The 25,829-nt window shown below is 51.7% G+C and overlaps 1 protein-coding gene across 1 annotated transcript; it reads left to right on the top strand.

Moving 5' to 3' along the window:
- The first annotated feature begins 5,907 nt into the window (after positions 1-5,907).
- On the top strand, positions 5,908-23,170 carry LOC146764540 (uncharacterized). The gene is made up of 9 exons (XM_085564522.1): positions 5,908-7,321; positions 8,044-8,122; positions 9,769-9,824; positions 10,756-10,866; positions 16,489-16,626; positions 17,445-17,525; positions 22,418-22,519; positions 22,631-22,780; positions 22,964-23,170. The coding sequence occupies exons 1-9, from the start codon at positions 6,230-6,232 to the stop codon at positions 23,168-23,170; spliced, it is 2,016 nt and encodes a 671-aa protein (XP_085420648.1). The 5' UTR covers positions 5,908-6,229.
- Positions 23,171-25,829: the final 2,659 nt, after the last annotated feature.

Here is a 25,829-nt window from a genome sequence, read left to right as displayed (position 1 = left end):
AGCAAAGGAAGGGCCAGCGAGGTGGGGCAGCCGGGGGTGACAACAGCCTGCAGGGACAGAGGCGCAGGGCAGGGACACCGTGGGACAGCCTGGGCTGCAGAGGGCTCAGGGATGTGCAGCAGCTGCAAGGCCCTGACAGAGCCAATCTGTGCAGCCCTTTGGCCGTGGCTGCTGGCCCTGGGCCTGAGGCCACGAGGGGACAAGGCACCCTTGCAGCCCTGGGGCCTCAGTGCCTCCTTGTCCCTGCTCAGCAGCCTGGCAGGGCCGCCCCATGGTCCTGCCCTTGGCATTGCACATCCCCACATGCCAGTGCCCATTCCAGGAAGAGCCCTGAGCAATGAGGGAGGGACAGGATCTGCCTTGCCAGGGGCTGGGGCTCAGGCCTGGGCCCTTTGCATTCCTGAAACACATCCAGGTTTGCTCAGCACCAGAGACACCTTTGCCTTGCTTGTCCCCAGCTGTCATCTCTGCCTCCAGGGTTCTGCTCTGTCTGGAATCTGGGGACACTTTCTCAGTCGTGTCCCTGACAGGGATCTCTTCAAGGTCAAAGAAACTTCAGTGTTTTAATCTCACTTGGAGTTCTCAAGAAGTTCTTTGAGCACACTCTGAGGGTATGGGTCTGATGCAAAGAACACCAAAGCCCCGGAGGCTCGTTAAAGCCCTTGTGCTGTGTCTGTGCTGCTGAGCTGGGCCAGGCTCCTGGCCCAGAGGCAGCTCCTGGCAAGGGCAGCGCTGCAGAAAGACAGCTCTGGCCAGGAGCAGCTCCTGTGCACAGCCCAGCAGGGCTGGGGCACTGCCAGGGCATCCCAGGGACACGAGAAGGGCACAGACAGAGCTCACAGGGGCTCAGCACTGGCAGGGGCTGTGGGATGTCCCAGAGGGGGCTGTGTCACAGCAGCACCTCTGTGGCTGTGCCAGAGGGGCACAGAGCAGCTGTGATGTCAGAAAGGGGCTGTGTGACAGCACACACTGGGTTGTGTGAGGTCACAGATTGGCTATGAAATCACAGAGTGGGCTGTGTGAGGTCATTGAGCAGCTATGGCATGATAGAGGGGACTGTGTGACATCACAGGGCAGGCTGTGACATCATGACATGTCTGTATGACATCATAGAGCAGGAAGTGAGGTCAAAGTGTGTGCTGTGACATTACAGAGTGGCAGTATGACGTCACAGGGAGGGTTTTGTGACATCACTGAGGGGGTTTTAACATCACAGAGCAGGCTGTGACATCAGAGAGGAGGGTATAATGCCATAGAGGAGATTCTGCCATAATAGAGGGTGGCTCTGTTACATCAGAGAGTGGGTTGAGACATCACCGTGTGGCTGTGTAACATCATAGAGCAGGCTGTGACATCAAAGTACAGACAGTGACATCTCAGGGAGACTTTGTGACATCACAGAATCATCTGTGACATCACAGAGCAGCTGTATGATATCACAGGGTGACATCTCAGAGTTGGCTCTGTGATATCAGAGTGTGGGAATCCAGAGCATCCCTCTGGCTTCCCTGGCAGGTCTGGGACCCTGGCAGGGGGTCAGGAACCTCCCTGTACAGAGCTCCGAGAGACTCTGTCTGTGATCTCTGTCCATGGAAAAGAGTTTTCAATCTTACAGAATGAATTACAAGCTCTGAGTGTTTGATATGAGTAATAATTAAGTGTGGCCCAGGTGCAAAAGTAAAATTTTAGGATTCTAGATTAGGAGTTCAAAGGGGGCAAGATGGAGGAAATTGGGTGTCCTGTCCTTTTCCTTCTTCTTCATGCCCTCCATGTTTCACTGTAGTTTTGGCATTTTTCTATTGGTTTAGGCTGGGGACACACTGTTCAACGTAGGTGACAGATATTGGCACGTTATTGTTGTAAATCCAGCACAGGGAGTTTCTGGTATTTAATGTTTGTAACATCCCACTGAGGGCAGAGCCCCACACGCTGCCCTGCAGGACAGACCTGCAGCAGGGCAGCAGAACATGTTAGAGATAAACAGAATAAACAACCTCTAAACCAGCACAGACGAATTATGGCTTCTTCTTTGGCAACGGGGCAGAAAAACAGAGAATTTCTACAATCTCGGAATCATCAATACCACGGATTCCAACATCACAGGGGCTATGTGACATCACAGAGGTTGTGTGAGGTCACTGGGGAGGTCACTCTGCCCCAGCCCCCCTCCCAGTTCCCCCAGAGAAGGCCAACGCTGCTCGTGCACAGCGGGGTCCCCTGTCCCCCCGGGTCCCCCCACCCCCGGCGCCGCAGCATCCCCGAGAGGATGTTCCACGAGATTGACCCCAGAGCCTGACATGGGGAACGGGGCTAGAGCCGTGGGGGGTGGGACAGGAAGACAGGGACCCCCTGGCAGCGTCCCTGTGTCCCCCAGGGCCAGAGCCTGGGACAGGGCTCCTTCAGCCTGGTATCAACGAGGGCTTGAGAGTGCTGAAAAATCCCCAGCAAAAACCAGATTTAATATTAAAGTGACAGCAGCACAAAGTTCCTTGGCAAGAGTCACTCTGCTCCTGACTGGACACTTCAGGCACAGCAAGGAAACAAAGCAGCAACAAAACCAAACAAAATCCAGGCAATCAAACCAGAAATGAACCAAGAACTGTGTGACACGAGGACAGTGAGGGCAAGGATGAAAGGAATATGGCCTAAAAGCTTTACTGTATTCAAACTTAAGAGGACGTAACCTATACCTTCACATAAACTGATACCTTCAACTTCACAATTTAGCAAAAGAACAGAGCTCAATTGTGGAAAAAATGACGGGAGACAAGTCCATTCTATAATGTCAACAAGTCTCAGTTTATTTCAAGCACACATGTATAGTTATACCCGTTATAATGAAGCTTATGCATATTGCAAAATTTAAGCTCATCATTGGTGTATGAAAAACAGGTCAATCCCGCCTTTGGAGCTTTCTAAGCTTGCTTTGTTTTCCCTTACATTTATCTTTTTGCTGAACATTCTACTGTTGGGAACCAGCTTACCCAAGGACATAAGATATTGTTGCGACATCTGCTATTGCTGCACTGTGCAATTTTCAGCTACTGCTTCACTAACTGCACGTAGTCATGTCCTTTCTCACGAAGCCATTCATCCACAAAACTCTCATTATAACAGCAAGGAGCTCAAGTTCCCTGATTTTAGAGTGTGAGCAGGAGAGTTTGAGGACCTGTGGGTTTCACAGAAGAACTGGCCCAGGGCATTGCCCTGGCACAGGGGCATGGAAAATGTATTGGCCGTGAGCAGCAGAGCATTGAGAATGGCACTGGCCCAGGCAGCTGCTGCCATGTGGGCACAAGCTCTGCTGCCCAGGAGGGTCCCGTAGTGCAGGGGTTTGCAGATGGACATGTAGCTCTTGTATCACATGAAAGTGAGAAGGGAAACCTCTGCTGAAATGAAAAAGACAAACAGAAGCAGCTGTGCAGCACACCCTGAGTAGGAGATGTCCCTGGTGTCCCAGAGGGAATTGTGCATGGCTTTGGAGACAATGGTGCAGATGTAGCCCAGGTCGCTGAGGGCCAGGTTGAGCAGGAAGAAGAACATGGGTGTGTGCAGGTGGTGGCCGCAGGCTCCGGTGCTGATGGTGAGGCCGTTGCCCAGGAGGGCAGCCAGGGAGATGCCCAGGAAGAGGCAGAAGTGCAGGAGCTGCAGCTGCCGCGTGTCTGCCAGTGCCAGCAGGAGGAAGGGGCTGATGGAGCTGCTGTTGGACATTTCTGCCTCAGGAAATTATTATCTCCTGAGGAGAAAAATACAGCACTGAGTCAGGCCACACTTCCGTGAGCAAAATCTATTGCATATCTCATAGCAATGGAACATTTAGGGTCTCTCCTTTTAAGAACACTTCTCTACATTCCCCTCACCTGGGCTCTTGGTTTTGCAGGAATTCAGAGCACGGCTCAGGAGGATTCCTTCTTCTTGAGCAGTGAGAGGTAACTGAGAATGCTGGGTGATCTCCAATTAAATGAACTTGGAAACACCAAAAATCATTTCAGCTCTGCTGTTTGCATTTTGCCCATCTGAAGAACTGAGCTGAGGGAATTCCTTGTATTTGTTCACCCAGCTGCAGCTGCCACAGTCAGGAGTGGTTGTGGCTGTTTGAAATCCCTGACATTTCTAATTAACTGCAGGTGAAATCGTGTGGGTCTGAGAGGCACAGGGATGGTCTCTCAGTGCAGGGACAATGGAGCAGCTCTGGCCATCAGGGCTGTTCTCAGCTGTCCCTTGCTGGCAGCTTCAAGCTGCAGGAGAGGCATGCAGAGGAGTTCCCCTAGAGTGAACCAGGGCAGTGCTGAGAGCAGAGGGCTCTGGGGTCAGACAGCACATGGACAGAGCCCTCGCCTTCCCTCAGGGTGCCTCACTGGGATCTCAGCTGTCTCCTGCCAGGCTGCTGCACAGAGGGATCACTGCAGCTGCCCAGGTGCAGGTGCCCAGCAGCATTTCCCTGGCCCTAACACTGAGCTGTCTCCTCCATGAGGATCCCACGCAGCACAGAGACACCACGGGAGAGCTGTGCCCTTCTGGAGGGCACCTGCAGCCCTGCAGGACAACCAGGGAATCAGCTGAAGGGCCCCTGAGGGCACCTGGGCACTCTGCTCCGACAGACACATGTCCACAGCAGGGTCCCAAGGCTCCCTGCATGGACGGGCACCTGCCACCACCAGACCCTGGCACTGCCTTAGAAAACCCAATGATGGCAATGGGGACAACACAGGCATCTGGGCATGGCAGTGAAATGTCACAATGCTCCTGCCAGTGGAGGAGGGACAGAGAGACTGATGGAAACCGGGGCCTTGTCCTTCCCTGCCTGGGCTCTGGCTGCTGCAGGGGCCCTGCACAGCCGAGCCTGTGTGGGATGAGGGCAGGGGCTCTGCTTGGGATGGGAAAGGAGCCTGGGCAGGAGCTGCTGGGGGAAGGTGTCTGAGCCACAGGGACAGCAGGGAGGTGGCACATCCCCCTGCCCGGCATTTGTGGCAGCAGCTCCCTGTCCCTCCCTGCCCGTGTCTCTGCTGAGGGAGCTGTTCCTGCCAGCAGTGTCTCCCTGTGCCCAGCTCCACTCCCTGCCAGCGCTCACTGAGCCCATCCCCACCCCACGGCCCCGGGGCAGCTCTGCCTGTGCAGGGACCTGTCCTGTGCCTCTGAGGGAGCAGCAGGGAAGCCCCGCTCTGGAGCTTGTTCTGCTCCACGCCAGGACATCCAGGAGAGCCACCCTGACAGGTCCTGTCAGTGCTGGCATTGTCAGAGACACTTCCAGGAACTCACCTGCATTGCTCTGCAGCCAGAGACTCAGCGTGTCCAGGGGCTGTGCAGATTTCTCTATGGAGAGTTTTGTGGAAGAATGGCTTCGTGAGAAAGGACATGACTACGTGCAGTTAGTGAAGCAGTAGCTGAAAATTGGACAGTGCAGCAATAGCAGATGTAGCAATAATATCTTATGTCCTTGGGTAAGCTGGTTCCCAACAGTAGAATGTTCAGCAAAAAGATAAATGTAAGGGAAAACAAAGCAAGCTTAGAAAGCTCCAAAGGCGGGGTTGACCTGTTTTTCATACACCAATGATGAGCTTAAATTTTGCAATATGCATGAGCTTCATTATAACGGGTATAACTATACATGTGTGCTTGAAATAAACTGAGACTTGTTGACATTATAGAATGGACTTGTCTCCCGTCATTTTTTCCACAAAATGGTGACCTGATCGACGTGATAGGTGCCACGGTGGAGTGACGAAAAAAGGGTTCGGGTCCTGATGCAGCCAGGACGGCAAAAGTGCTGAATTGAAATAGAGTGCACCGTGCCCCAGGTGACTGCACAGGCAAGCCTGGCCGATAAGTGCTGCTGACGACCTCGGAGGGCTGCAACAGCGCTGGCAATATAGGTATGGAGAGGCAAGCAGCATATGATTTATTTACTGCATTCTTGCAGAGAAGGCAGATTAAAGGCATTGATTTGCAAAAAGATCTGCCAGGGTTATTAACATATGGGTATTCTAAGGGGTTCTTTGTAAATCCTCATACAGTACATGAGTTGTCTGAGTGGCGTAAGTTTGGGGATAAACTGTGGGAGGAAGTTTTAGATGATGATAAGACAGCTAAAAAGTTGGGAAAGTGGTGGAAGGTAGTTCACAATGAGTTATTACAACATCAGGCAGAAAAGAAAGCTGCTGAACAGAGAACTTCAGCACTAGAGAAAAATAGAGGTTTTAGCGGGGAGGATTGGTTGCCTGGTGTTTCCATGCCACCTGCTGTGTCTACAGTGGAGTTACCTCCATTGCGACCTGTGTCTGAGGACACGGAAACAGAGTCACGTTGTGAGCCCACGGCTCCTCCAGCCCCCTCAGAACAGAAATCGACAGTTTGTCAAAGTTTGTCTGCCAGTAAGCCGACCCCTAGGGCAGAGTCTGACCTAACGGAGGCTCTGGCCAGGGAACGGAGGGAAGTTTGGGCGACTTTGGCAAGAGAGGAGCTGGACAAAGGAGATGGGCAGGCTTTGGAACTAGCAGCAGAACTGGCTTGTCCTGTAATTTTTCAGCAGCAGGCAGGCGGAGGGTTAACAGCTCAGATTACACCGTTAGATTGGAAGTTATTGTCACAGTTGCGAGCTACAGTGAGTCAATTTGGAGTTACTAGTGAACCGGCTAGGCAGATATTGGATTATGTTTGGAGTACTAATATATTGCTACCAGGAGATTGTAGAAGTCTTGCTAAGCTGATTTTCTCGCCACATCAGAGGCTTTTGTTTGGTGCACACTGGCAGGCAGAAGTTAATGAAGCTGTAGCTATACAAAGGCAGCCTGGAGATCCTCTTCATGGAGTAACTATGGATGAATTGATGGGCTTAGGAGCATATTTTCGCACTGAGGCACAAGCTATGCTAGGACCTGAGAAGTGTCGAGAGGCAATGCGACTAGCTCGAAGGGCTATAGATAAGGTGAAAGACCCGGGAGGTTTGCCAGCATATATGGGAATTAAACAAGGAAGGGATGAGACTTTTGGAGCATTTATTGATAAGGCAGCGGCAGCAATAGAGAGAGCTGGAGTGCCTGAGTTTATGCGTGGATCATTGTTGAAGCAGTGTGCTTTGCAAAATTGTAATGCTTCTACAAGAAGTGTGTTAAACACATTAGGAGCTAATTGGACTATAGAAGATGCATTAGAGAGGATGGCTACTATACCAACGGGGCAGCAGGCATTTTTAGTTGAGGCTATTAAAGAGCTGGGGGAGGGATTAAAAGAGCAGGCAAAAGCTTCACAGACACAGGTGTTAGCTGCTCTTGCACCCCTCCAAGAGTCAGTAGCAACCCAGGGAAGTCTTTACGGCAGCCGTGTGAGATGTTTCCGATGTGGAGGGACAGGACACGTTCGGCGAGAATGCTCTGCTGCTGGAGTATGGTGTCCTAAGTGCAAATCGGATACTCATAACATTGCTGCCTGTAAGAGGAGACCGGGAAACGCCCGAAACAGCGCGAACAAGAGCAGCCGCGCTCCGACACAAATAGCTGCTCCAGCCTTTCCAACAGCGACACCTTGCATCCAGCCACAAGAGAGAGCCTCGGGATGGACTTGGCAGCCGCAGTAGAAGTGACTTTAATGACACCACAGCCGCAGAAGGTCCCCACTGGAGTTAATGGACCTATTATAATGGAGGGCAGGACAATGGGAGCTTTGTTATTGGGAAGATCGTTGGCCTCTATGCTTGGATTATTTGTGCTGCCTGGTGTCATTGATGCAGACTATACTGGTGAAATTATGATTATGGTTCATACTCCATTTCCTCCTATTCGGAATAATAAAGGACAAAGGATTGCTCAATTGGTTCCTCTGGAGCAAGTTACTAAGGCTGTATCCTCACGGAAAAGCCGTGGAGGAGATGGATTTGGATCTACAGGAGGCTTGACTCTATTAACTTTGGATCTGAATGACAGACCAAGAAAAGAGGTTTTGTTGGAGTATAAGGGACAAAAATGCATGCTTACAGGTTTGCTGGACACAGGTGCTGATTCAAGTATTATTGCACCACAGTGTTGGCCTGCACATTGGCCTTTACAGCCAGCTGCTACAGCAGTAACAGGAGTTGGAGGTTTAACTCTTGCAAGTCGCTCGCCACCTCTTACTGTCTCAATAGATGGTAAAGTCATAAAAGCAATATTTTCTGTTGTTCAATTACCACCTACGGTGCAATGCCTAGTTGGGTGAGACATTTTAACACAGTTAGGGGTTGTCCTGACAAATGAGCACCCTTTGGGATAATAGCCATTGCTTGGACTTTCCCGATTCCCATAATTTGGAAAAGTGATGAGCCTATATGGGTAAAGCAATGGCCTTTAAAAAGGGAAAGTCTGCAACATGCTCATGCCTTGGTCACTGAACAATATCAACAAGGGCATCTGAAATTGTCTACAAGTCCTTGGAATACCCCTATCTTTGTAATAAAGAAAAAGTCAGGGAAATATCGCTTGTTACATGACTTGCAGGAGGTTAATAAACAGATGGAGCCAATGGGTGCACTACAGCCAGGTCTGCCTAATCCAGCAATGTTACCTGAAGGATGGCCTCTATTGATAATAGATCTCAAAGATTGCTTTTTTACAATAGCTTTGCATGACAGGGATACAAAGCGCTTTGCATTTACTTTGCCAGCTCTGAACAGAGAAGGTCCAGATCAAAGATTTGAATGGACGGTTTTGCCTCAGGGTATGCGTAACAGCCCTACTTTATGTCAACTTTACGTAGATTCTGCATTACAACCATTGAGGCAACAGTGGCCACAAGCTATCATTTATCACTATATGGATGATATTTTGATTGCTCAGCCTAAATCATTTACAGGTTAATATGTACAAAACTTGCTGGGACGTTTTCAGCTTGTTGTGGCCCCAGAGAAAATACAGTTAACTTCTCCTTGGAAATACTTGGGATGGACATTGTCTCAAAGCTTGGTAACACCTCAGAAATTAGAACTGAAAACACAGATTGTTACTTTAAATGATGCTCAGAAATTACTAGGTGATTTACAATGGCTTAAACCTATAGTGGGCCTTCCAAATGAACTGTTGGATTCTCTTAGACCCTTATTAAAGGGCACAGACCCAACAGCACGAGTGACCCTTAATCCTCAGCAGAAAAGAACTCTTCAGCAAATTACAGACTGTGTGGTTCAGGGTCGTGTACATCGGCGAATACTGGGAATCCCGCTTAATCTCACTATATGGTGTGGTGAAAAACATTTGCTGGGATCTTTAACCCAGCTAGAAACAAAAACGGGGGAGATAAGGGTGTTGGAATGGCTATCCCCTCCACTTCAGCAAACAAAGACTTTAATTCAAAAAATTGAAGTGTTAGCAGCTTTGATAAAACGGGGTCGTGAGAGAATTTTGCAGGTTGATGGGCGAGAGCCTGAATTAATACAGATTCCTATGAAAAAGGACTCTTTACAATGGTATTTGGTCAATAGTGAAGAACTGCAGGAAGCTCTGCTAGGAATAGGAGGTGCTGTCATAACTGAAAATATTAAAATTCCTCCATTACAGTGGATTGGAAAATTGAGTTGGATGGTTCGGCCACAGTGAGAAAAGGAGCCGATTCCTGGTGCAATAACGGCATACACAGATGCAGGGAAGAGGTCAAGAACAGCAGCAATTACATGGCAGGAGCAGGGAGTCTGGAATCATGAAATCCTTACTGCAAATGACTCAGATACCCTTCAGACCTTGGAGTTAGCAGCTGTGGTTTGGGCTCTGACAGTCCTGAAGGGGCCTTTGAATATTGTTACAGATTCCTTGTATGTAGTTGGTGTTGTGGAAAGAATAGAAGATGCTGCTATCAAGGAAGTACGAAATCAGAGACTATTTGAACTGTTCATGCAACTTCAAAAAGCAGTAAAAATCCGAGAACATCCTTATGCTATCATTCATATAAGAAGTCACAAATGGGAAATTGGCTTAGGAGGGGGTAATGCCCGGGCAGATAAGCTTGTCACAGTGACTCAAACTTCTCCTTTGTCAGGGCAAAGGCTTGCTAGGGAGGCACATTCTATGTTTCATCAGAATGCAAAAGGGTTACAACGGGAGTTTGGAATATCCCATGCAGATGCCACTGCTATAGTGAGAGCTTGTCCTATCTGTAGTCATCATAATGGGGGTCATGGCATGGGATGGGGAGTTAACCCACGAGGTCTTTCATCTAATGAACTCTGGCAGATGGATGTTACTCATGTAAATAGTTTTGGTCGCTTGAAATATGTTCATGTTACTATAGATACATATAGTAAATACATCTGGGCAACAGCTCAAGCTGGAGAAAAATCATTAAATGTTATAAGGCATTTGTGTAGTTGCTTTGCAGTAATGGGAGTGCCAAAGCAGATTAAGACAAACAATGGTCCTGCATACATTGGTGGCAGGGTGAATAGATTTTTAAAATCATGGGGAATTAAGCACATTACAGGAATAGCACATTCTCCCACTGGACAAGCAATTGTAGAAAGGGCAAATGGAACTTTGAAGAGATATCTGGAAAAACATAGGGAAATTAGAGATGTTCAGGAAAGGCTAATGAAGGTGCTCTTTGTTCTTAATAATTTGTGTATATTTGGGGATTCAGAGGCACCACATGCGATGATACATTATGGACAAAAAGAAATAAGCAAAAAGGGCAAAGAAGTATGGGTCAGGTATAGGGACCCTAAAACAGGGGGTTGGCAGAACCCAGCAAAGGTCCTATATTGGGGAAGGGGATATCTTTGTGTTTCCACCCCTACAGGTTCACTCTGGGTGCCAGCAAAGTGGACCAAACCAGCTCTGGATGAGTCGTCTCTTAGCTTGCCTGACGGATCAGGACCAGAGGAGAATTGAAGAGAAGCTGATTCGCACAGTGGGACCTATTCTTCAAGAGATAAGAGGACTTTCCCCAGTGATTGATCAACTTTTGCCTTCAGAGTCAACTTTTCTAGCAATTGTTACAGCTATTGAGGCTTTACAGACTGTTGATATTCCAGGACCAAAGAATCCCGAGTGTCTTAGTTGTGGGAATTTTAATTGTAACAGTTGGATTGCTTTTGTTTGTGGGGGTTGTGGAAAAACATACTGGGAAGATCAAGTATTTTTAAAACGACATTTTTGGTGTAAACATTGTGACTTTCGAAAACGAGGAGATTCTTGGCAGAGAGATTTAATACGAGACACAGGCTTAGGAGTTGCTATAGCTTTACAGTTATTTGAAGCACCAGAACAAAAGATATTAGCTTTTTATAGGTGGGAAGCAGAACACGCTTGTGATAGATTAATTAAGCAAGCAAATTCAAAAGTTTTATCAACAAGGTGTCAAAAGCAAGTGAAGGTATCTATAAGATCTTATTTAGGAAAACCAGTAGTAGGAAATCCAGACATAGAATTAGATAAGCTTATTAAATATGTGCAGACATTAAAGTTAAAATTCAAGCAAAAGAAATCATGAGGGCGATAAGGTGGATAATCTATTTTGTTCTTTTGACTAATCTTTGTCATGGACTAATACAATTTAATCAGCCCAGAGAAAATATTTGGGTAACCTTGGCTAACATGACTAATCAAAGTTCGCTATGCCTTAGCTTGGGAGGAGTGACAAATCCATTTCGTACCTGCCTAACAGGTGTTCCTGTCTGGAGACCAGAGGAATTTTGTGGGTTGATAAGGAATCAGACGCTTTGCAAGAATTTTGCAAAGGTGAAAGGGCCAGACAAGAATATTGCTTACACAGAAGCTCAACGAGATGGCTATAGGCAATGTTTGTTGGTACTGTCACTTAAAGAAACATTGCAATCTCCACCAGAGGAATTAGATCTCTTTGGAAGTGCTAATGCTAGTTTAGGGAATGTTTCAACAGGAGGATGGTTTAGCTTTGTTCCATTGAATTTGCAGAGTGTAAATAACCCAAGAAACAAATGGGCTTCTCTAGACTCTTCACTGGACTCAGGTAGGGTAGCATCACAGTTATATTCTAACTGTGATGGTTCCAAGATAACCAAACCCTTAAGGTTGCCAAAGGGTGTATTTTTGATCTGTGGAAATAGAGCTTGGAATGGAATTCCGGTAAAACCACAAGGGGGACCATGTTACCTAGGAAAACTAGCACTGTTCCATCCTAATATATCCTTGCTAATGCAATGGGACAGGCTAGGGAAGACAAGGAAGAGGCCTGATGTGCATGACTTAAAATGTGATCAGGTTGGACAACCTCAATTTTGGAGTACTTTAAAACAGGTAATAGTGGCAACCCTGTTACCAGGAGGAGCTGCCAGAAAGGCTATGGTGTTAGCTGAACAATTGGGATGCTGGACTAAAGATGAACTTAACAAAACATCAGAGGTTTTATCTATGCTTGCTATGGATGTACAAAGTGTAAATCATGCTGTACTACAGAACAGAGCAGCCATTGATTTTTTGTTGTTAGCCCAGGGACATGGATGTGAGGAATTTGAAGGAATGTGTTGCATGAATCTCTCTGATCATTCTATATCAATACATGCTAAGATTAAAGAACTACAACAGGGCCTTCATCAATTAAAAGAAGAGGATGGTCTGGGGATAGAAGAATGGCTTAAAAGTTTAGGGATTGGTCCTTGGCTAAGAACTTTTATCATGTATGCAGTAGGAATCTTGATTGTTGTTTTACTACTCTTGCTGATTTTACCCTGCCTGTTTAATTGTCTTCAGAAGCTGATAGAATGCATGGTTCAAAAGATGTGGACAACTAACTCAATGGTCCAAAACAAAAACAGGGGAAATATGGAGAGTTTTGTGGAAGAATGGCTTCGTGAGAAAGGACATGACTACGTGCAGTTAGTGAAGCAGTAGCTGAAAATTGCACAGTGCAGCAATAGCAGATGTAGCAATAATATCTTATGTCCTTGGGTAAGCTGGTTCCCAACAGTAGAATGTTCAGCAAAAAGATAAATGTAAGGGAAAACAAAGCAAGCTTAGAAAGCTCCAAAGGCGGGATTGACCTGTTTTTCATACACCAATGATGAGCATAAATTTTGCAATATGCATAAGCTTCATTATAACGGGTATAACTATACATGTGTGCTTGAAATAAACTGAGACTTGTTGACATTATAGAATGGACCTGTCTCCCGTCATTTTTTCCACACTGTTAGTGCCTTTTTGTCATTTGCCTGTTTTGTGTTCATGGTTTTCTCCTATGTGCAGATCTTTAGGGCTGTGCTGAGGATCCCCTCTGAGCAGGGATGGCACAAAGCCTTTCTCACCTGCCTCCCTCACCTGGCCGTGGTCTCCCTGTTTCTCTGCACTGCAGCCTTTGCCTACCTGAAGCCCCACTCCCTCTCCTTCCCATCCCTGGATCTGGCAGTGTCAGTTCTGTACTCGGTGGTGCCCCCAGCCCTGAACCCTCTCATCTACAGCCTGAGGAACCAGGAGCTCAAGGATGCCCTGAGGAAAATTATGACTGGCTGCTTCTCTGAAGCTACCTATTGCCTGTTTTCTTCTGCCAAACTTTTGGAATGGAACTCATGACATGCCCAACAGGCCTGCCCAGATCCTTGGGTAATGTTCAGTGGGTTTTTAGCTCATAAAAGTATCCTCAATAACATTTTTTAACCCCCACCATCTAATTCACTGTCTGCCTCTTGAATGTCACCCATAAGCTCTGTTAACCAGGTTTGTGCTATTGCTACATTTGAACAAAATAAAGTACCCTGCAGTGCCTGTTTTATCTGGGATCCCAGCTCTGAGGCCTGCATGAAGTTAGAGGGGAGAAGGGGAAGAGAGCTCCAGCAGAGCAGCACTGCCAGGGAGCAGCAGGGATTGTTCCTTTTGGAGCTGCCCTTCCCACTCCACCCTCTCCTTGCCAGCCCTGCTGTGGCTGTGAGGCCGCAGTGCTCTGGCAGCTTGGTCACTGTCCTGCTGCGTGTCCGTGCTGTGACCACAGGCAGGGACAGGCCGTGGGCACTGCTGGGACACAGCTGGGCTCCAGCACAGCAGCTCCATCAGCCAAGGGCATCTCCTGAGGGCAGGGCAGGAAGGCTTTGCTCTCCTCCAGAGATGCTGTCAGCAATGTGCTCCAGGAATGCCCTGGCACAGCAAAGCCCAGTGCCTGGGCAGAGGGGGAGTGTGCAGGGAGGGCACACAGCAGTGTCCTGGCACAGCCAGAGCTCCTGGCATGGCCCTGATGGAGGAGCAGAGCAGGGCCTGGGCTGTGTCTTTGTTCTGGGGACAGCCTGGGAAGGTGCCCCACGACAATTGTCCCACACCAGCCCCTGCAACCACCACTGCCAGCACTGGCCTCTCCCCCACCTGCAGGAGATTGTTTGTCCCTGCATGGAGGGACACCAAGTGACCAGGCCAGCAGGCCATGTTTGCTCTGTACTGGGGAGATTTCAGCAGTGCATCCTGTGTGTGTGGGGAGATGAACCTGAGTGAGCACACACACCATCAGCAGCACTTGGGGGTGGCACAATTCCAGTGGCACAAACAGTGCCTTGAGGCCATTTTACTCTGAGAGTAATGTCCTCGGGGAAACCACCTGAATTCTTTGCTGGGCTGTGGTTAGGACAGCATAGAGACAAACATCCTGGGCAGGGAGGCTCCAGGAAAAAATGCTCAGGGCATCCATGGACTGCACAGAGAGACATTGGAAGGAGTGAGGGTCTGTGGGGAGAAAACCCTGCTGCCTCCCTTCTGAAGCACCCTGAGGACCTGGATAGGCTGTGCTGTGTTCTGGGCACTGATCTGGGACTGAGGGATGTGGAAAAGGCCTTTGGTGTCAGGCCTGTTGAGAAGGCTGGGCAGTGTCACTGTGGGACCTCTCTCAAACCCCCTGGAAAGGCCAGAGCCATCCCAGAGGGTCCTGGGCCCTTGGGAAGGGCAGCCATGGAACCAGTCTGGGCAGGGAGGGGCACTGGGAGAGTCACGGACTGGTCAGGCTCAGCAGGGAAGGGGATGTGGCAAATCCTCCTGCAGCCATTCCAGGCACTGGCAGGACAAGGCAGGGACTGCAGAACCCACGTGGGAGGGAAGAGAAGGGGATGTTGTGTGCCCAGGCTTCAGCAGGCCTGTGACAGGGTCTGCTGTGGTCTCCTCAGAGCCAGACTGGAGAGAGCTGGGCTGAAGGAGTGGAACATGGGGTGGGTGGGAATGTGGCTGAACAATGAGGGTCAAATGTCATCCATGGTACAGAGTCCTCTTGGCAGCCAGGCCCTGGTGACATCCCTCAGTGACCAGCCCTTGACCACCACTGTGGATTATTTCTATTATCTCTACAAGGACATGAAATGCACTTTCAATACTTTGTGGATGCTGCCAAATGGCAGGGAGTCTGTGACTGAACTCATCTAGTTAATGGTGACTGCTAAACATAACTGGGCAAGATGACTGAGTTGGGTAAATTTGTCTTGCAATCAGGTGCCAAGCAAGCTATAAGGAAAGGGAGAAAAATTGTATGCATGAGAAGAAAGGCAGTTCAACAGGGAAAAAAACAAAGCCGACCAAAAAAACCCTCCAAACCCAACTAAAAAAAAGCACAGCAAGACACACTAACAGAAGAAAAGCAAATCCACAGGAAATTGCCTACCAGCAGAAAATGTCTGACAACCTTGTGGCAGGATAAGATTCTGTGTGTGTAGGTGCTGCTTTGAAAGAAAAATATCTTCAAACAGAAATTAATCCTCTACCCCCTTTGTCACCAGTTCTCTCAGTTGATTGCTGATCATGGTGTCACATGGAATGGAAAATCCCCTGGGTCAGTCCAGCCCAGCTGCCCCATCCCTGTTCCCCCAGGAACATTTGCCCTCCCCAATCCCAGAGGTTGCAGGGCTTGCAGACACATCTCATGCAGGGTGAGCACTGTGACAAGGACAGGAGAACAGAACATTTACTCTTATGAAGGACAGCAGAACAATCCTTTTATTCCATGTGGTGTCAGTGGCATGGTGGCAGAGGAAACTTTTCCTTTAAACATCCACCCCAGCACCAGCAGTCAGGGTGCCAGGAGGAGCTGTGTTTCCATGACAATCACCTCCAAGGTGGCTTGAACTCTTTCACGGGCAGCCAGGATTTCCTTCTCTGTAGGAGTGTAGTTGGCTTCAGACCCTCTGAAACTTTGGCTGCAGAATCCCAGTGGTCAGCCTCGAGTCTCCCCAGGCACCTTCTGCCAAAGGCTCCAGGACAAACCATTGCTCCTGGCTGCAGAGTAGAGCACATTCTTCACCTCTGGTCCTGTCCTGACTGGGCCAAGGGCTACAGCATGAGCAATTTCCTGCTTGATCTGGGCAAAGGCTTGCAGCTGCGCAGGGCCCCAGTGAAAATCGTTCTTCTTGTGGGTGACCAGGTAAAGAAGGCTCACAATCTGGTTGTACTCGGGAATGTGCATTCTCCAAAAGCCAATGGTGCATAGGAAAGCTTGTGTTTCCCTCTTGCTGCTTGGTGATGACATTGCAGTGATCTTATTGGTGACCTCAGTGGGAATGTGACTCTGTCTGTCTTGCAACTTTGCTCCCAGGAACTGGATCTCTTGGGCAGGTCCCTTAACTTTGCTCTTCTTGATGGCGAAGCTGACTTCCAGCAGAATCTGGATGATGCGCTGTTCTTTCTCAAATACTTCCATTGCTGTGTTCCCCCACACAATGATGCCATCGATGTACTGCAGGTGTTTTGGAGCTTCACCATTTTCCAGTGCAGCCTGGATCAGTCCATGGCAGATGGTGGGGCTGCACTTCCACCCCTGGGGCAGTCGGTTCCAGGTGCACTGCACGCCCCTCCAGGTGAAAGCAAACTGAGGCCTGCATTCTGCTGCCAGAGGAATGGAGAAAAACGCCTTAGCAATGCCAATAGTGGTGTACCACCTTGCTGCCAGCTCGTGCTGGAGTTCCAGCATGTCTGGCACAGCAGCGCTCAGTGGTGGAGTCCCTTCATTCAAGGCACAATAATGCAATCAATCTCCAATCTTCCTCATTTCCTCTTTAAACTCCTCTTTGAGTTCCTTGATCACAGTAGAGCCATGAGCCTGCATCGGGCCATTGACCATACTCTCACAATTTCTAAACTTGTTGGCAGCAGAACCCACTGTCTCTCGGTTGGTATCACCAGTAATTGTTGCAATGAAGGTGGTGCATTGACATGGCCCTAGATTTGCCAGACTCCACAGCATTTGCCCTGTGCACCTGACCTTGCCAGGGTCATTATCATGCTGTCCATCCCTCCCAAAGAGAACCTCCAATGCTGCCACTTTTCTCAGCTGTTGGATCCCTTCCTCAAGGGTCTTCCAGCTCATTCTATGGTGGTGCTCCTGCATTCTCTCCTCGTGGACAAACCTCTCTCTGACACTCATTAAAAGCTGCTCCCAGAGGAAAAGGGAGCCTGGCTCTCTTACAAAAATCTGATTCATACCTGCTCCTGGGTCAAGGGTCCCAAATTCCTTGCCTCACCACCATCCAGGTGCATGCCTGTTCTCCTAAGGTCCCAGACACGCAGTTACCAGGTTGTATAAGCCTCATGTCCCTGTCGTACAATGTCTTTGTGCAGATTACGGAGACTTTTGTACGTCAGGGACTTGGTGATGATCCATTGGCTCCCCTGTGGGTGGCGAGGGCCCTCCTTTCTTATCCTTGTCTGGGTGCTCTGATTTCATCTCAGACCTCCTTGAGTGTGAATGAGGGCAGTGGGCAGTCAGCAGGGGCTGGCCGGGCGAGCTGCAATGCCTGGGCAGGGAGCTGCAATCCCTGGAGAGGGCAGAACCAGAGACCATCTGGGCTTAACCGAGAGCTTTGGGTGTGCCTAAGAGCAAATGAAGCAGCAGCACGGTGCCCGAAACTCAGACTGTGCCAGAGCCTGGAGCGCTGTCAGGCAGTGCCGGGATCCCTGGTGTGGTTCTGGTCCCCAGAACCCAGGAATGGTAGCCCCAGCCTCAGAGCCAGTCAGAAAGCCAACCAAGTGAGACCAGAGGGAGGGCACCTTCCAGTTTCTCCTGGGTATGGCTGCAAAACAACACCTGCTGCTTCTTCCTCCGTCTGTCTTTGGGGTGTGCTGGTGGCAGAGCCAGCCAGGTTGTGCTCTGCCTTCCAAGGCCTGTTGAGAGTGGGCATGAAAAGCGCTGCGTACACAGCGGAGAGTCCTGGAAGGTGCTGGCAAGAGCATCCTGCAGGAACAGGGCTCTGGGCTCTGGCTGGGAACAGCCTGGTTTTGCTGCCGTGACCACAGGCTGGAGTTGAGGCAGGTGAAGAGGCAGTGGACAGCTTGAGTTTGTAGAGGGCCTGGGGCTGCACCTCTGAGCCTCCACCTGGAAACACACTTGGGGGAATACGGGCTACAGCTGGAGCGCCTGACTGGAAATCATTCAGCCTTGCCAGCTTTTCTTAAGAGTGTGTTGGTGTTCCCCCCGAAAGCTACACATTTGGGGAAATGCCTTTGGAGGAAAGGGGCTTGCTTCTCAAGGACAGTGCTTCCCAGGGAGCTCCCAGTGATGCAGGTGCAAGGGTCCCCCTTTGGCTCTCTGAGGTCCTTTCAGTCCTTGAGGCATGTTGTGCTTGGCAGAGGGGCAGGGCAAGGGAGAAGGCTGTGAAGAGCAGGTTTGGCATCTGCCTCGACCTGCAGAGACCGACCCAAGCACCTGCAGCAAGGTGTGATCCCCCGCTTTGGACAGAGGTGTGAGCAGCAGCATCTCTGTCCAGCTGTGAGCCCCAAAGCTCTCTCTGAGAGCTGTGAATTAACAGGCCTTTACGCACACACTTTTCACATCTTCCCTGTCTGCTGTGTTTCAACACTTGGCTACATGCATTTGCCCTTGCTTGGTGGAAGCTGCTGTGGCCCAGGGCCAGCACAGAGCTGGGCTGGGTGGGCCAGGCAGCGTGGAGAGTCTTGGCTGATCATGGGGTGTCCCTGGCCTCAGAAAAGGCTTGGAAGGATTGCTTCCCAAATGTCCTGCTCTGCTTCTTTGGCTCTCCCTGTGCATCTTGGAGAGAACAAGGTAGGCCTTTCTGGCAGCTGGGCATCAGCAGGCCAGCAGCCCTTCCAATGGGGGCGTGTTGTGGAGCGAGCCCAGCTGAGATACCCTGAGAGGAGCCCAGGGCTCCTTGCTCCCCTCTGCTGACAGCTGAGCATTTGTTTGGTTTCGGGATGACCCTGGCTGTGTGAGGGGTGCTATGTGGACACAACACAGGCAGTCCTGTCCTGCTGGGTCCTGGCAGTGCCTCAGTGCAGTTCTGCACCCATGTCAGGATGCTGGCCAAGAGAGGTCCTGGAAGCTGAGGCAGCAGATTTTAAGCTTGTGCAGCTGCCTACAGGTCAAGGCCAATGGTGTTCCCTCAGGATATAGCAGTCCTGAGGGGTCTCCCTCATTCAAAGAAATCAGCAGGCAAATGCACTGTCCACCAAAAACTCTTTTATTGACCTGGCAGGATGGCGGGGGTCTGCAACCCACCCAAATATTCCTCTGCCACGTATAAATTTTAGTGGGTTGATGCAGGAATTGTACCAAACATACCATCCATCTTTACACTGCTGAGGCGATTTGATAGGCAGGGGTTTGGAAATACATTGGGTCAGATTCCTATCCTTGAAGCTGATGTCCAGGCACTGGCCAGGAGTGGTCTCGATGCCCTAAAGCAGCACAAAGTCTTCCTCATGGCTTCCCTGCACAGGGCTGACTCCACACTTGCCCTTAGTTTTTCTGGTACACTGTCTAAAGCTTTTTGTCAAGTCACTCTCAGGTCAAGTTAGGCCTGCCAGGTTTTTCTTATGCTAACTGGTGCTGAGTACTTATGTATGGCTGTGCTAATTACCTGTTTACTTTTGGGAATTGCTTGGGCTTACTTATGTCAAACAAAGGCTTTGTTTCATTGCCAAAGGTGCTTGAGGCCACCCCTCTCCTTGTGGCATCAGTTGCTTTCCTGTGGAATGTTCTACCTTTCCAAGAGTAAAGAGGGAGCTGGAGAAAGAGCTTGCCAGGCTGCTCTCCATCCTTTACCAGCACTCCTGGTTTAGTGGAGAAGTCTGAGCTGAGCCCAGAGGTGCAGATGGAACAGCCGTGCACAGGAAGGCTTGGTGGGAAGGATGATCCAGGATCCATAGGCCTGGCAGCCTGAGCTTGCTCCAGGGGAAGGCCTTGGAGCAGATCCTCCCGAGTGCCATCCCACGGCATGTGCAGGGAACCAGGGCGTCTGCTGGAGGGTGGGAAAGCTCTGCAGAGGGACGGGGACAGCTGGGGGTCCTGGCGGGATGTTGAGGGCTTCTGTGCAGGAGTTTGGGGGGGTTGGTGTTAGTGGGGTGTTGAGGAAGGAGTTGTCTGGGAGGTGAGAGATCTAGGCTGGAATTAGAGTCACTTTATAGGCAGCATCTGTGCTTTTGCACAGCTGTGGTTACAGAGGGCAGAAAGAATATTTGTGACTTTTCCTTTTCATGGTCCTGATTCTCCTGCAGGGAACAAGACGGGAGAGCTGTACTTTATTGGACAATTAGTTATCTGTAGCAGGGGGAGGATTAGCCCTTTTGCCATCTATTCATTTGTTTGAGCTACTTTTGTACCACTGAGTGGGCTTTAATTTCTTGAGAGCTTTTAATCCTTAAGAGACCTAGGATATTATCATCCCTTCATAGAAAACCATTTGCAAACCAAAGGATGGCCCTTGGTTTTGCCCTTTTTTTGTGTAGTGTTATGTTCGGTAAAGTGACCCTCAGTGGATGAGGTTAAGGCAAATGAGTTGCTGCTTTGAGATGGGAAGCAAAATTCCAAATCTTCACCTCCTCAGGCCATCCCAAATAATTTGGGAAGTTTGCACTTGTTTGGAACTACTTGAGTTGAGCAATGGGATGTAAAGCTTTCCTGAATTGAGGATTCTTCCTTGCCAGATTTTCCTGTGCCTTTGCCGCTAAGGTGTTTTTGTGCTGAAGGCAATAACTTCAATGAGAAAATAATTTCAGCATGGAGTAAGAGCTTCCGACAGAGAGCAAGCGCTGCCGGCAGTTGCTCCAGGTGCTCCTGCCAACAGCCCCTGCAGGCAGGAACACAGCCCCCAGTGCACCTGGGCTTTGGCTCCCTCTGGCACAGAAGCCCCCAGGGGCAGAGGTCTCTGGGGCAGGACACGGCACCAGCCCTGCCAGGGCTCGGGGGTGGCAGGTCTGCTTGGGCAGGGACTCTGCCTCACCTGCTGGTGTCAGCGCTCCCCGGGCCCCAGGGCTCAGAGCAGCATTCCTGCCCTGGCCCACAGTTCCTTATGTGCCACATCCGTGGGTTTGGGATGGCCACGGGCTGGGACGAGTCCCAAGGAGGCCGTGCCAGTTTCTGTGGAAGGCCCCGTGCCCTTCCCAGCACGGCTGCATCGGCAGCCCTGGGGGCTCCTTCTGCTGCCCTGAGCCCGCAGAGCAGGGCAGCGTTTGCTGATGGTTTGAGCCATTCCTGAAGACCCTGTTGGGCTGTCTCAGACACTTGGGGTGAGGGATTCCTTCCAACCTGGGCCACTTTGGGTGGGCCAGGGGCGGCCATAGTGCAGGGTGCAGTGTGTGCAGGGTCCCTTTGTGACACGCTGCAGCATGGTCACTATGGCATGGAACAGTGTGTCAAAGGGCCCTTTGTGACACGTGGTGACATAGGAGCTGACAGTGACAGGACCATGCCACAGTGCTCCGAGCATGCGACGGGACAGGACAGGACAGAGCAGTGCTGTGAGGAGCCCCCACACAGTGCACTCGTTCGTGTCTGACCCGGAGATTTCTGAGGCGTTATTCCTGCAGCTGACGTCGAGGCCAGACCACAGGACTTGCTGACCCGTGGCCTTCCTAGGCTTCAATTCTGCAGGTGCCCTCGAGGGCAGAGCGTGGGACTTGGTGCCCTGGAGGCATCTCCCATCCCTGCCACCAGTGCCCTCGAGGCCAGAGCACAATCCTTGACAGGAGTCTCCTGTCCTTGTGGCAGGAGCCCTCAAGACCAGAGTGCAGGACTTGCTGTCCTGAGCCTTCCTGACGCTTCTCTCTTGAAGGTGCCGTGCAGGCACAAAAGCAGGACTTGCTGACTCGGAGTTTTCCGAGGCATCTCTCCTGCAAGTAGCCACAGATCCAGTCAGTGACATGGAGCAGAGACCCCCAAGAGTGCCCAAGCTGGCCTGGGTGGAGGAAGAGGAAGAAGGCCCTGGAGCTGCCCCAGTGCACGAGACTGAAGAGATGGTGCCATTCAAGCAGCTGCAGGAGGGTAAGTGGCAGAGCTGGGTTGCTGGGCTGCATGGCTGGTGGCTGCAGCCAGCTTGGCCACAACCCATCCCATCCCATCCCATCCCATCCCATCCCATCCCATCCCATCCCATCCCATCCCACATGCCCATGGATAGGACAGACGCTGGGCTGGGGCTGGACCACATGGCAGCTCCATCCCTGGGCCATCGCGAGGCTCTCCCTGCCAGGAGAGAACAGGGCTGGGCTGTGTTCTCTGGCCTCTCCTGCAGCCCCTCAGCAGCTCTGGCCACGCTCGCTCTTTACCAGATGCAGCCCTGGACCGGACACAAGAACAGGAACCCGCCCATGGCCGCTTCCGCAGAACAGTGCAGGTACCTGCGGCCATCCCCACCTGGGCTGGGCCTGATGGCACTGCTCAGCCCAGCACCGAGTGGTTGCAGCACACCATGCATTCTCCCTCTCTTCCTGCTCTTCTCCTGCAGACCATCTGTCAATTCATCACGTGCATTAGGCAGGAAGAGACCACAGGTGTGGGCACTGGGATCTTGGCAAGCTTTCACCTCTTCAGTGCCGAGACCAGTGCTGCCATGCTGGATTTGCTGGTGGAGAAGGGTGTCTCCAATGCAAAGCAAGTAAGCAGTCTGGGGCAAGGACTTGATTGCCCCAGGAATGGTGTGGCACATCATGCTGGGTCTGCTGGGCTCCCTCAGCCTGTGAGGTCCAGACCAATGTGGTGGAAAGGGAAGCACTTCTCAGGGGAAGCTGGGCAAGTTGCTGCCCTGGCAGCTCTCCAAGTCTCCCTGTGCCTTCTGTAGGTGCCAGCCATGGTGAGGTACATCCACCGGTGGCTCACGGCCAACAAATCTGCTGAGCACAGGCTGGACAAGGCCCTTCTGGAGCTGACCAAGGAATACCCCTGTGACGTGCTGATCACTCTCTTGCGCTGGGCCCCATCGTGTGACAGGCATGGCATCCCCACCTGCCTTGAGGCCTTAGGCTTCACCGGCCCCCCCACCCCGTAGAGCCTGTCCCTGACAGACAGGTGGAGAGTTCCAGGAGCCTCTGGCCCCTCTGTTTTCCAGTCCTGGCATGTCAACTCCGGAGCCTGCTGCCATGCTCCCTCCCTGCCCCTCAGGGCCTGGGCCCACGTGGGCTGGCTGGCTGCTGCCAGCCAGGGCCAGGAGTCAGAGGCAGGGCTGAGGGCCAGTGCAGGCCCCTGCAGCTGCCCAGACCACGCTGCTGTGGCTGAGACCCCCCTGACACAGAGCTCTGGCCCCACAGAGCTGCCGTGATCATGTGGGGGACCATCATGTCCTCGAGCAGGACCGCGGAGCCGGCGCTACAGATCCTTCTCGATGTGCTGAGCGCCTGGCCAGAGGACAGCGTGTACACCTCCGATGGGGACAGTACAGGGGTCTTTGCCCTGGCTGTGAGTTTCTGGAAGCGGCCTTTGCCAGCCCCCAGGCCACCTCTCCAGCAGCTAGCTCTCTGCCCTGCCCCCAGCTGCATCTCCCTGCCTCAGGCGCTGGGCTAAAACCTGGCTTGGGGGCAAGGTTCTGGGGCACCAGGCCGGCTGCTCCCCATGTGTCTCCCTTGGCCTCTCCCTCGCAGGCTGGGGCCATGCCACATGCATGTCTTGGCACTGATTACTGTCTCTGGCTGTTTTATTTCTTGCAGGCAACCTTGACACTGTGGAGGCTCTTCAATCTGACCTGGTGCCCACCTGTAGTGCTGGAGTATTTCCCCAACCTCTTTCTGCATCTGCTCTTCCAAGCTTACATCAGCACTCTGAATATGCCAGAAGAGGTGGATACCTTCTGGAAGAGATGCCAGGAGCAACACGGCCTTGCTGCCCACCCCAACAGGTGCTCCATGCCAGTCTTCCCAGTCTCCCCATCCCTGCCATGCTCCCAGGGCAGGAGCCAGGCCTCCCAGCGTGACCTGGGCTTTGCTCTGCACACAGCTTTGCACTGCAGACCCTGAAGGCCCTGCTCTGCCAAATGCAGTACGAGGACGTGGTGGTAGCAATGGAACGCAGGTGTGCCTGGGACACACTGCTCTGTGCCGACACCCACCACTATGCAGTGGGTCTGCTGGCCAGGTGAGACCTCATTCTCCCCACCGCCCCTCTCCTTTGTGCCCAGATCACCCCACGCAGTCCCTGTGCTCATGGGCGGCAGGGCCTTGTCCTCAAGGGAGGGATGAGCAGACTGGAATGGGCTGGGAGAGGAGGGTGCCCTGGAGCAGCAGCCTCCCAAAGCACCCGTGCTCGGGAGTGCTCGGGAGAAGACCAAACTTCTGTGAGTCAGCCCTGGGAGAGGTTTGGCCACTCAGCTCAGGAGCAATGGTGCCTTTTTCTCCCCGCCAGGGAGATGCGCCGTGTCTCCATCATCTGGTGTTGCAGCATGGCATCCTGCCTCTTTGACTTACTCAGCCAAGACAATTCAGACTGGGAACTGCCCGCCCTGGCCTTCCTGGTGGAGGTGAGCCCGATGGCCAGCGCTGCCTCGCTCAGCTACCTCCCACGCCTGTGCCCTCTGGTAGCCGCAGCTGCCTGGGATGGTGCCCTGTGCTGCTGCCTTGGTTCAGCCCTGTGCAGTTCTGAGCTCCTGCCAGCTGGACACTCCTGTCACTGCTCTGTGCCTTTCAGGTCCTGGACTGCCTGGACTTAAGTGAATGCGCTGAAAACGTCCTGCAGATCATGACAAGGCACCTGCAGAGCAAGTCCAGAGAGATGCGTCGCGTGGCGCTCAGAGGCCTCGTAGTGCTCAGCCAGGACCCCTCGATGGTGAGAAGGAGGCAGCAGCTGAAGCTGTGCTGGCAGCGTGGGGCTGGGGAAAGCAGCCCCTTGGGCTTGGCTCCTTTGGGAGCTGTGGCAGCTGCTCCCAGCTCTCCAGGGTGTCTGTTCAGCTGCCTGAGCACTCTGGGACAGGCCTTCAGCCTCTGAGCCCTGCAGCAGCAGCAGCAGCGTGGGGTTGCCCAGCCTTGTTTTCCACACAGAATGAAAGAATGTACAGCCTGACTGAAAGCCTCGGCAACCTCCTGCGGGCTGTGGATGAAGACAATGTTGAGATGACTCTAGTTGTTCTCAGCTCTCTGCTCTCCAACAAAGACCTTGCAATAGCCAGCCCCATCGCCCTGCAGCTGGCTGAGGCGCTCTGGCAACTCTTTGACAATGTAAGGCTCTGTGCCCCCAGCCACAGGCACCGGGCGCCGCCTGGAAGCCCAGTGCCTTGTGCCTGTGCACAGGGGGGCCTGAAGCAGCTGGTGTGGAGGGGTTTTGCTTCCTTTCCAACAGGACAACAGCCTTGTAAAGCTGCTCTCTGTTCGCCTCTTCCAAGAGGTGATGAACTTGGTGGTGGCCAAGGGAAAAAAGCCCCTGAAGAAGCCTGTGAGCCAGAGCCTGCTCCCACTCTTCTTCAACTGCCACGATGAGAACTGGCGTGTGGCACAGGTGAGGGCTCCTGGGTGCCGGGGTCCCCATGGCAGGGGGCTCAGCTGTCTCCCCACAGCCTGGCTCCTCCTCATGGGCTCCAGCTCCCTCCTGGCCTTGGCACGGGGACGTGGCTCCTGTGCCCTGGGCTGCGGTGCCATGTCCGTGTCTCTGCCGCTCTGCAGGCCTCTCGGGAAACGCTGCTTTCTGCAGTAAGGTTCCTGAAGAGAAGGGATCTGCAGCAGCTG

This window comes from Lonchura striata, chromosome 33, assembly GCF_050655825.1.
Source record: "Lonchura striata isolate lonStrDom1 chromosome 33, ASM5065582v1, whole genome shotgun sequence".
In the NCBI taxonomy this organism is placed as follows: domain Eukaryota; kingdom Metazoa; phylum Chordata; class Aves; order Passeriformes; family Estrildidae; genus Lonchura; species Lonchura striata.
The sequence above is the reverse complement of the archived record's forward strand: the minus strand, read 5'-3'. Positions and strand labels throughout refer to the sequence as shown.

Excerpts from the sequence above, each read along its gene's own strand:
- LOC146764540 (XM_085564522.1), top strand. The coding sequence starts at position 6,230 with ATGCCACCTGCTGTGTCTACAGTGGAGTTACCTCCATTGCGACCTGTG. Across the intron at positions 7,322-8,043 it reads GAAGTCTTTACGGCAGCCGT|CCAGCTGCTACAGCAGTAAC; the intron begins GTGAGATGTTTC and ends TGGCCTTTACAG. Across the intron at positions 17,526-22,417 it reads TGCAGATTACGGAGACTTTT|CCCCTCAGCAGCTCTGGCCA; the intron begins GTACGTCAGGGA and ends CCTCTCCTGCAG.